The sequence below is a fragment of the Malania oleifera genome, chromosome 9, assembly GCF_029873635.1.
Source record: "Malania oleifera isolate guangnan ecotype guangnan chromosome 9, ASM2987363v1, whole genome shotgun sequence".
NCBI lineage: Eukaryota > Viridiplantae > Streptophyta > Magnoliopsida > Santalales > Ximeniaceae > Malania > Malania oleifera.
This window is the reverse complement of record NC_080425.1, coordinates 42,515,041-42,526,891: the sequence shown is the minus strand read 5'-3', so window position 1 is coordinate 42,526,891 and position 11,851 is coordinate 42,515,041. Positions and strand designations below refer to the sequence as shown.

General features: G+C 36.2%; 1 protein-coding gene across 1 annotated transcript in view; it reads right to left on the bottom strand.

Annotated features, from left to right (window-relative positions):
* Positions 1 to 1,890: 1,890 nt before the first annotated feature.
* Positions 1,891 to 11,851, bottom strand: part of LOC131164607 (thiamine biosynthetic bifunctional enzyme TH1, chloroplastic) — a 68,993-nt gene continuing 59,032 nt past the window's right edge. Inside the window, exon 11 of the mRNA XM_058121912.1 lies at positions 1,891 to 2,157. Coding sequence (XP_057977895.1) covers positions 2,120 to 2,157 — 38 coding nt within the window. The 3' untranslated portion in view covers positions 1,891 to 2,119. The remainder of the gene's footprint in view (positions 2,158 to 11,851) is intronic.

Genomic DNA, 11,851 nt, shown 5'->3' with positions numbered 1-11,851 from the left:
CCTTGTCAAAAAGGCTGACACTAATTGTGATAAGGCATGCACACGTGAACCAATAAATATAAATTTTTACTCACCTGAGAGTCTAAAAATTACTTCTTTTCGATAACAATCTATGCTGGCGTGATAAGCAGTCAACCAATCCATACCTAATATCACATCAAACCCCTGCATGTCTAGTAGCACAAGATCGGCTGGTAGTACTTTCTCCTGAATGCCCATTGAAAAATTTCTAAGTATCTTCCTACATTTCACTGTAGATCTAGTCGGCGTGGCTACAGACAACTCAACATCTAACAATTGTACTTCTACCTTAGATAACTTAGCATATTCCGACGACACAAAAGAATGAGTGGCACCTATGTCAAATAAAATAACAACTTTACATGGTAAAGCAGTAATAATACCTATCACGACGTCTCTGACAGCCTCAGCGTCTCCCAACGTCAATGCATAGACCCTTGCCAGTGTTGTATTCCTCTACTGGCCTCCATGGGGCGCCTGGTAACCACCCCAAAATGGTTTGTGAACAGGTGCGTGGGCTAGCGGTCCTTGACATGACCAAGACCTATAACCAGGTCTCCCACAACGGTAACAGGCATTCTCTCCCATTCTACACTCTCTTGGATGCCTTCGGCCACATTTAGGACAAATGGGGTAAGTATGCTCACCCTGAAACCCTCGGCACCCTATCATCTATCTCTGGCCTCCTCTGAATCAATCTCCTCTCCATTAGTCCTGACTGGAACCCACTTGAAAATCTGGAGGCGTGGGTCTTTTCCTTTTGCTCGGTACTCCCACATATGTCTGCTCGCTCTCCTCTACTACGATGGCTTTGTCAACCAACTCAGAGAAGTCTTGTATCTTTAAAACCGCCACCTACTTATATATGTCTCGTCTCAAGCCCCTCTCAAACATTATGGCCTTCTTAGCTTCATCTAGCACTATATATGGAGCAAATCGTGAGAGCTCGATGAATTTTGCTGCATACTACTGAATTGTCAACGGTCTCTAGGTCAAACTTAGAAACTCTTGTATTTTAGCCTCTCTAACTATGGCAGGAAAGTATTTGTTGAAAAATATGTCTCTGAATCGAGCCCAGGTCATAGGCACTGGCATGAGTCTCTGCTCCTCCAGTAATCTAGTAGTCGTCCACCACCTCTTGGCCTCCCCTACCAATTTATACATGGCATAAAGAACCTTCTACTCACCGGTGCAGTGAAGCACCGTTAGTATTTTTTTTATCTCCTATATCCAATTCTCAGTAACTACAGGATCAGCTGCTCCTGAAAACGCTGGAGGATTCATCTTTGTGAACTTCTCTATTGTACACCCCTACAAAGTAGATGGACCTCTCTGCTCCCTGAAATTCCGTGCAATCTCAGTCATGACCTGCTAAGCTACACTGTGTACCTACCTTCTCCACTAGAAGGCCCTACTCCATCGTCACCACTAGCATGTGCGCTACTTCATCCATGGTCCATCCTACAATAACACCAATTTATTCTGAGAATTTGAACCTCATAATACTATTCTAACCAAAATACCCCATAGCTCTTATTACAAATTTAAGGTCTAGTCCTACCATATGGAAAAAGAAACCAACGATAGTTTACTATGGTTTTCCTGAAATCATCACCCCAAGAAAAACACATAAACCATCCCGAAATTCCTACTTCCATACTGCAGAACAGAACCCTAAATCCCCATCCTAGTTTCCCAACATTAACTCACTGATATTATGTTCTATCTTTCTCCAAAATTTCATTCCCTATATTTTGGTATAGTTTTTCGCTGTACGCTAAAGTCTACAGAACTTAATAACCTAGACTTTGATACCAAAATGTAACGACTTGAAAATTTCATATCATTTTTTAAAAAATAGACTGTAAATTACCGTACTCTGATACCCCTGTAAATACTACTGAAATACACTTATGCAACAGAAAACATAAAATTTTACAACCATGTACACAATACCAGAATTCAGTATCTCTCCAAAATATACATACATAATTACATACCATTCCAGTATTTTCTACCCAAAAACTCCAGAATGTTACTCAAAATACAATCCCTTGATAACACTTACCCTACAGACAGGGTAGTGTAGACGACCTCTCTACCTACGAGTCTGATCTGCTCGTCTAGTTGGACCACCTGAAAAATGTTAATTTACTGGGATGAGACAACGCTCAATAAGAAGAAATATGCTATTACTAGTGTGTGACAACTAAATTTACATAAATAATTTACTAATAAATAACTAAACTGAAATACCATGTAAAATATATTACTGTGTACCTCACTTATGTGGCTTAAAATGCATCTGTAATATCTGAGTTTTCTATTTAATCATAATGCTAGTGTCATAATATATTTGTTGTTATTCTGTGAATTTGTATATACATATAAATATCTATGAAAACTATCCTGAAAATATGTATGTCATGATTTAATCCCTCAGGATAGAGTTATGCGGCTCGTTGGCAGGACTTTACTCTAGTTGACCTACCAGGTAAGTCAACTGAAAAACTCTATCAATCATCAGGTCGGCCTCCTCAACCCAGAATACCGGGGAACCTGCAATCCCTCCAAGAACGGTAACTCATCTCTACCTCGTCAAACTGGCCACCTTAACCAAGGAACTGGGGAGCCTACAATATCTCCATAGGCATAGTTGACAAAAATCCACATACTATTTGAGATATGTGGTTGCACTCTGATCTGAAATAGCAACGGTACCGTGCTCTGCTGACTGAATCTTACTGAAATAATTCATCAGGGTCCGATATTAGATCATACTAATATATATATATATATATATATATATATATATATATAATTATTTTACTGTTTCATCATGATTCCAAAATAACCATAACACTGTAAATCTGATTTGTGAATACTGTGATATCTGACTGAAATAATTGTAATATCTAACTGAAATATCTGTAATAACTAACTAAAATATCTATAATATCTGACTGAATAATCTGAGTGTTATGGTTTTAAAATTTTGAAAATCATGGTATTCTGTAAATACTGTAAAATATCTGTCCATATAATATCTGTCTGTAAAATATCTGTCTGAGTAATATCTCTCTGTAAAATATATGTTTGTATAATATCTATCTGAGTAATATCTCTCTATAAAATATATGTTTGTATAATATCTGTCTGTATATACGCTGTAATTTATAATACTGTAAAATTTGGTAAAACATATTTCTGTGCATAAATACTATAAATCATGGTATTCTGAAAAACTGTATAAACTCTGTACTGAACAAATATCTACTCAGGCCACACAATTAATAAAAACTCATATTCTGAAATCTGTAACACGGTATAATTTATACCTTGTATCTTAATAAACAAATACTATAATTTACTGATAAAATTTCTGAATTTTCTAGCATAGCATATTTCTTTTACCTGACAACTAGGCTCGTTTACTGAATTTCTAACTTACGCTCATGGCATTCATAATTTCATAATCTTGAAATATCATATATATTTTCCTGTCAATCAACTGAATTTCTCAGAATAGTTTCATACTCACATTTTATGAATTATTAACTACTCATCATTTACCTGGGTCCCTGAAGAAATACACCTATTGAAAAACCTAGCCTGCCTGCCGTGAAAGTCCCAAAATCCCGAATTTACAACACCCACATAAATCATTCCAAACACCAATAATACAACATCTACTACTAAATCTGGATTCAAAAAAATCTATAAACCAAATAACCCTAAAATAATCTACTTAGCCTTATTTTCCTTTTCCCTCTTTATTTAATTACTGTTATTTTTTGGATCTTTACAGGGGTTATGTCATTCTCGTAGCATTTTTGGATGATTACTTGTATCCAAAATCTTGGCTCCATTGTGCAATTTCACCATTGTTCAACCTCAATCAAATGCTTTATCGTTGCTATAAACAAATCCACCTTCATCCATGTCCAAACCATAACCACAACAGTCCTAACTCTTTTTCTTAATCCAAAACTTTTTTCAATTTTATTTTTCATCTAATTAAAAAACATCCCGGTATGAAACACCCCATTCCCATCCAATCGCCTCCCCCGCTTAGTTTCCCAAACCCTCCCAAATCCCAACCATTGGATTTCATTGAAAAACGAGAGAAAAGGGAGTGCTTGAATACCTTACCATTAAGCTCTTTGCCCCATCCATTGCACATCACAGTTGGAGTCCAAGAAAATCATAAGTGAAAGGGAAGAAAAATAATATCTCCCTCTTGGTCAGATAGTACAGAGAAATATGGAGAAAAAAATATCAATTTGCGTTTGCAAAATTGTCCCCAGTCATGCTTTTTAAAGTCTCTCTTTCTTGGTCTTCTTATTCTAATTTCTCAAAGAAGGGGCCCTTATTTTATTCTTTCTTCACTTCATTTTGATTTCCTCTTAACCTTTTGTTAAGAAGTGTTGAGAAGCAAGCTGTCTCTCTCTCTCTCTCTCTCTCCCAACCAAATGGATTCTTGATAAGACAAAACAAACTAGGGGCGACAAGAAAAAAGAACCTGTGTTTGTCGTTCATCATGCCACTTCTTCCACCCCTTCATCCTTGCCCTCGTCGACCAACGTTGGTGTCATAATAATTTGTCCCTACACCATCGACTATCACTTAAGTTTTTGCCGTCATCATTCCTCTCAAGTCATTGTTATTATTCCAGCCTATGATTGTCAGTCTACATCCATCATTAGTGTTGCCAGACTGGAGGAAGAAAAAATTCTAACCATGCATTTGAGTGCTTGGAATTTGAATTTTAGACTTAAATCTGTGTGATCCTAAAAAAATATAATAAACAAATTTATATTAAGTCATAAATTTATATTTAATTTTTAAAATTTATACTTTTAAATATAATTTAACATCTCCATTCGCTAGATCAAAGTTCTAAAGTAGGGTTCCAAACCTTTGACACGAAAATTAAAAATAAGAAGGACCCAACTCAATCTGACCTAGTTATTGGTCCAGTAGCAAGCGCAAAATTCGCTAACCTAACAGCTAGTGCAGAACTGGTTGGTCCATGTGACCAGTCCACAGTAATTAGCTAGAATAAAAATAAAAAAACAAACAAAAAGATTTTATGGTTGAATTTTCAGGTATTAATCTTTTCTAGTAAGAAACTTTTTTGCCTTGGTAAGGTACATTGCCTTATTGGAACATCGGAATTAATACTCTAATCCAACTATTAGCTACAAAACCTATTTCCCTTCACCATTCAGCCACAAATGCATTTCCCTCTTCACAACCGCCTTGGTTTGCAAAATATCTCAAAATATTGCCCTCATTATATGCTTAAAATCTGCGTAGTTTAAATATTGCTAGCTTGGTACAATCCGAGTAACCTTAGCATTCATGTTGCATTTGGGCCACACCTTTTATATCATTTCCCATCATTATTAAGATATGACTTCTTATTCCACCACGAAAGCATTTTTCACTTTTTCATATATTAAGGGATTTCACTTGAAAAAGAAAATATTTCATACTAATGGATTCCGGTCCATAACCATGGGTTCCAATGCGTGAGATCTTATAGCACTGAGCAATGAGGCTTATCGATTAGTATTACACAGAAGAAATTAGTTTTAAGCACTAATACAATTAGATCTGCTCCTTATAAACAGACTTGGGATTTGTGATCCCAGGTAAGATTGGTTCAAGATCATGGGATCCTTTTCTATCAGATAGGAGGGGCTATCGCACAAAATATATTTCTAAGTAATTGCCCCATAGATCCTATATATATTTGTATGAAGAAGAAATCATATAATGAAGGAGATTATTATTTGTACAAATGGTACTTCGAACTTGGAATGAGCGTGAAGAAATTAACGATTCTTCTTTATCTTTTGAGTTGTTTTGTTGGATCAGCCACTCAAGATATTTGATCTTTGATGAGTCAACGCCTCCTATTGCTCCTCCAATCAAGTCGTCAATCACTCCACCAGTCAAGCCTCCATTATCTCCGTGAATCTTGACTGAAATTACTATGAATTTACTAAGTATAGCTCCCGCATCCATCACTGACCATGTATAAAAAGTCATGTATAACAATGTATTATTATGTAGAAAATATACAAATACAATAATTCTCTTTATGGTATCAAAGCCCGCCGATTCCTGAAATCGATAAGTCTCTGCCTCTCTGCCGACAAATCTACGCCGTGAAATCTCCCCTCACCGGCGCCATATTCTACCCCGGGTGCTCGGCTGCACCCGCATTGCACTTCCCTCTCAGCTTGCTTCCGCCTTCAGCTTCCATAGAAAATTCGTGGTTTGTCTCTCATCCTTGACCTCGGCGGCGAGTTCCTCTGGGTCGACTGCGACCAAAACTACGTCTCTTCCTCCTACCACTCTGCTCGATGTCGCTCCGTCACCAGAGCCAATGGCTACGACGACTGCTTTTCTGCCCCCAGCCCCGGCTGCAACAACAACACCTGCGGCCTCTACCCCGGCAACTCTCTACCTCAATTGTGTAGCACAGCCCTCATCTCAAAGTCAACATTTCAAGGTCCAATTAAACATCTCTTTGACACCACTGTCCAATTAAATATTTTTCCTGCATCTCCAATTCAATGATTCAAGCCTCACTTCCAATTAAATATTTCTCCCGACACCACTCCATATATTAAATACTTTTCATGCATCTCCAATTTATCAATTCAAGCCTCACTTCCAATTCATCAATTCAAGCCCCACTTCCAATACAATAATTCAACCCATCTATTAAATACTCCCTTCCTAATGACCCATACTGCGGCGCCTACACCCGTCTCCTCATTCACTTTTCCAGCCATTTGCCCTCTTCCAAATTTTCCCTTAATAAATCTCAAACTCCTGTACTCCTATATACGCGTATAACTAGCTTATCTTCTCCCATCTTTTAATTATGGCTGAATCCAGTGAAGCTATAGTTATATCTACCGGAAAAAATACTCATGTTGTCTCAATCAATACATCCACACTTATTACTTCCAAACTTTCAAGCGGTGAAAACTATTCAATGTGGAACTCCCAGATGACAAATCTTCTTCTTGGGTATAATCTCATAGGATTTGTAGATGGAATTCATCCATGCCCACTAATTAATCATCCAAAGTATAAAATTTGGATTCATTAAGATCGACTATTGTTTCTTGCTATCCAAACAGCTATCACTGGTCCAGCAAGACCAATTGTTTCTTGATGCAAAAAAGTCGAGGAGGTGTGGCGCAAACTCAAAACTACTTATGCCAACAAATATAATACTCGGACGGTTAGTCTAATTGATTCCCTCACCAAGGTTAGTCAAGCAGGAAAGAGCTTTTCTGAATTTATGCAAATTGTTAAAACCATTATTGATGATCTTACTATAATTGGACACAATATAAGTGATGGAGAAATAGTGGTACATACGCTCAATGGTCTCATCAATGATTACAAAGAACTCAAAGCTGCCTTACGTGCAAGAGAATCACCCATCTCCTTTGAAGAATTAGTGGAAAAACTCATGGACTATGAAACGAGCCTCAAGCAATTACACAAGATAGATCTTCCAAAGAACAAGGCTTTTTTAGAATAAGCCAATTCATTTGGGACCCTGTGGTTCCACTCTTTTTCCTATCCAAAGATCAGCCATTTGTCTCTCCTTTTTCATATCAAGAATTCTTTGTAGATGAAGAGATGTCAAAGAGACTTCTTACTTCCCAAACAGATCCGCCTACATTGATATTGAAATGCTAGTTTATCAAGAATATGCAACAAAAGCATTTTGAATTGTTGATTAATCATCAAAGATGACTTAGAACCAATAATTCATTATCTAATGGATCTTTCCATTTTAATACTCTATTCGAGAGTTATTAGTATTTATCAAATATGTTCCTATCTAACGGAATACTATTGGATCAAATGACAAAGACATTGTTGAGAAAAAATGGCTTTTCCAGGATGAAATGAAAATTGGATTCATGTAACAGGAGAAAAATTTTTCATTCCTTAGCCAAAAAGATATGTGGCCATGAAAGGGGGATTAAATGGAACATAATTGACTAGGTAGTAAAGTCGTGGAAACACTTATTTCTTTCATATTTTGGACCTTAGCTCCATGGAACAATAGGCTATTGCTAAAATAGGAAAGAATTGAAATCTTAGATTAGAACACTATGCATGGATGGTATGAATTGCCAAAACAAGAATTCTTGAATAGTGAACAACCAAAACCTATTGCTTACTACATCAAAAAAATTTCCATTAATGAAAGATGTAAATCCCTTAGAAAATCAAAAATACACATATCTGATAAAATGGTTGTTACTATCTATTCCAAGAACGAATTATTGGTTTAATTGAATAACTAAATAAAATAGATAGACCTTTCTCTTCGTCTTGAGTCAATCGATCTTCTCAATTGGAGGATCCCCTATATGGATAATACACATTTTAGTTGACCGAACCTAATTCTAATTGTTTTGTTTCAAAGCAAAGATATCCACAGGGGTTGTTTGTCCTATTCAGATATTCACGAACAAGAAGTACCAGATTCTCTTTTGTATAGGCCTTGAAAGGAGAAGGAAGGTTGGAATGCCAATAGGTGTTTATTATTGAATTCACCCAACCTGATAGTACTCATTTTGGGAACACCTAGTGCCAAAGTCACTGAATCATTCTCAACGAGTCCATAAGAAGGTATTCCGCTAATCTTTTTGCAATACCAAACACAAGATAGATCTTCCAAAGAACAAGGCTTTTTTTCAATAAGCCAATTCATTTGGGACCCTACAAATCCACTCTTTTTCCTATCCAAAGATAAGCCCTTTGTCTCTCCTTGAATTCACCTAACCTGATAGTACTCATTTTGGGAACACCTAGTGCCAAAGTCACTGAATGGGTAAGTCACCAATTCCTAAAACAAACTATGTAATGTACTTTATCTGTTGGGTTACAAGCAAGCATTTTATCAAAGGTCTATTGCATCAATCTACCTTTGGGTAATTCCAGTTGAAACATGTACTTGGGGGGTGAGTGCAAAGCAGACGATTTCAAAGTGAACTCCCCATTCATTAGATAGAGAAGATCACCAAGATTTCATGATCCACTATCAAATCAATGTTTGCGACCCAGGATTCTATTTTATCATCAATCAAATCATCGTTTACGTTTTTTCTTTTTCTTATCACTAAATAGCTCTATTTACTCGTATGACTTAGATATCTAGTATTTTATTAAAAAGTGATTTGATTGATGAGATTTGGTATGATACTTATGAGATCAAGGATATAGATGAGATTCATATTCAAATATTTCTTCTTAGAGCATATTGATTTGACCCCATAAATGGGACCACCCCCAATAGCATGTTGCCACCAGGAACAGTAAAAACTCTCTTAATTGTCTCATAGCAACTAGAAGAAGATTTTTTAACCAAAAAGAATTCTATTTAGATACACCTTATTCAAAAGTTTTTGCAACTCAATCATGTAGGATGGAATCATCAAAGATTTGACATTTGCGAACTCCATCTTTAACTCACAAGGGGCTTGGGTAACAAAGAGAAGATGTGTAGAACAAGATATCCAACAACAACAAGAAGGAAAAGGATCAAATAGAGGAATTCCCAAACATTTATTGATCTTAGATGTGACGATATCAAGGGTAACTCATTAATTCGATGAATCATTTCTTCGAATAGAAGAAGATTATGTAAATACTTGCTCATTGAGAGAGTTGAAAAATCACTTTCTCGTTGAAAGGTTTTGTGGAACTGCCCTTTCTCATGCATTTCTTTAGAAAAAGACTCTGTTCTTTCCACTTTTCAAATGATAAATATTTCTCAGAACGTGGAGTGTGAATCAAACCCATGTTTGAATTGAAATTAAGATACTAATGCAAATCCCTTGAATTAGATAGATTGATATTTGAAAGAGGTTGACAATAAGTTCTTTAAAAATTAATTATTTGTCCCACTATTAGAGGTGTTCCAGAAATGTCTACAATCAAGTAAATAGCTCTATGAACGAATGAATCAATATCAATTGAAAAATGGAAAGATTTGTACAAGCTATACATTTCGTCACCATTTTGTGGAAAATCATTAGGTATGAATATGTTAGATACCTACGACTCAATTGGTGAAATAGTATCTCTCTCCAAAAACACGTGTTTTTTTAACCAATACATAACAAAAATATTTTCTTGTAAATGAAAAAGATATTGAGGAATTGTCCGTACGTAAAATCATAATTACCGATGCGGACTTTTCCACTTAAAAAGGGAATCTATTATTACAATACAAGCAAAAGTGTTGTGAATTATCCAAGAATCGAAGTCAATTTGCTTTATAAAGAGAAGATATCAATGAACTTCTATGAAATGGTTACACCTATGTTTTTATATCATCAAAAATAATGTGTTCATGCTTACCAACCCAACTTTATGTCCACAAGGTGCAATACATCTTTAGGAGAAATTAGGGTCTGCCTATAAGATGGAAACTCAACCCATGGATCATGAAGGCGATACTCTCATCTCCCCTAGGCAACAGAATTGTCCAGTCCTGACCATACTAAGATTTCAACAATATGAATCACAAATTAAGTAGGACATGCACGTTATCCTCCCATCCCATATACCGTTGCACAACCTAATTGCATTAAAATCTCCCAGGCACATCAAGAGGTGCATATTGATGATGATAGGCACCCAGCCCTAGTAATCATCATTTTAAATTCTACTAGGATTGGCACCGTATGATTTTGGTGATATAGCTATAAGGGTGAAGGCTGATGCTTTAGGATGAAGTAGGTTGTGATTACCAAGTGGTTTCCGGCAGCACATTGCCTAATATGTAGTCCAGCAAACATTTAGGGTCACAGGCTCAAATGGCAGCACTAAAAAAAGACGAGACTCCACACACTAACCTCTTTGGTGTCTAATGCACCATCTCTTTGTTGTTGCCACAGAGTCGAGCTGTATATCCTCTTTGGTGTCCTATAAACCATCCAACTGTCCTTGCCTAGACTTGTGTTGCCACATAGACTCGTATGTCACAGACCTGCTCATTTGGCTTTACCTCCCATGAAATAAGATGAAGCAGACCTTGCAAAGGAAATATATTCCTACTTGTTATAGAAGTATGAGCATTTTATAATCTTTTGTCAGTCATGTTTTGGTGTCATGGATTATGTACACCGTTCTGAGGATTTCGCTAGAAGGCACAATATCTAAAAATATTCCAAGATTCCAAAGGATTTTCATCAGTGCAAGATTTCCATCCATTCTACTCATTCACTCAAATTCTATTCCCATCAAAATTGCAACATGTCGTAACTGCCTAATTCATTAAAAAAAATATATATACTCTAAATGACATCTTTCGTTAAAATAAGATTTTCAAATATGAAAGATTTGGAAATCATTTTCAAAAGCATATCTTTAAATTGATATCACAAAGGAGTGTGGGGGTGAGGTGGGCTACTCTGGTCGTGTAGCCTTTAATGAGCGCCAAAACAGAACTTGCTGCCGTAAGAATTATTGACATAGCTATAAGCCACATCATAGAATATTCTTTAAAATACAATTGTGAAAACTCAATGTCCTATACATGGTAAGGTCAACCAAAATATCAAATTTCAGCTTATTCAATAGAAAATAAAATTGCTCCCGCTAAATATTCTACCAGAGAAATTCAAGAACATAATATGCTATCCAAACGCAAAGTAACAAAATAAAATTGGGCTGGCTCATTTTGAAAAGGACTAGCTCAAGCATTATACATTTATCACAAAAAGGACTAGCTCAAACATTAAATTTACCCCACGAGCATTTAATCATGAAACTA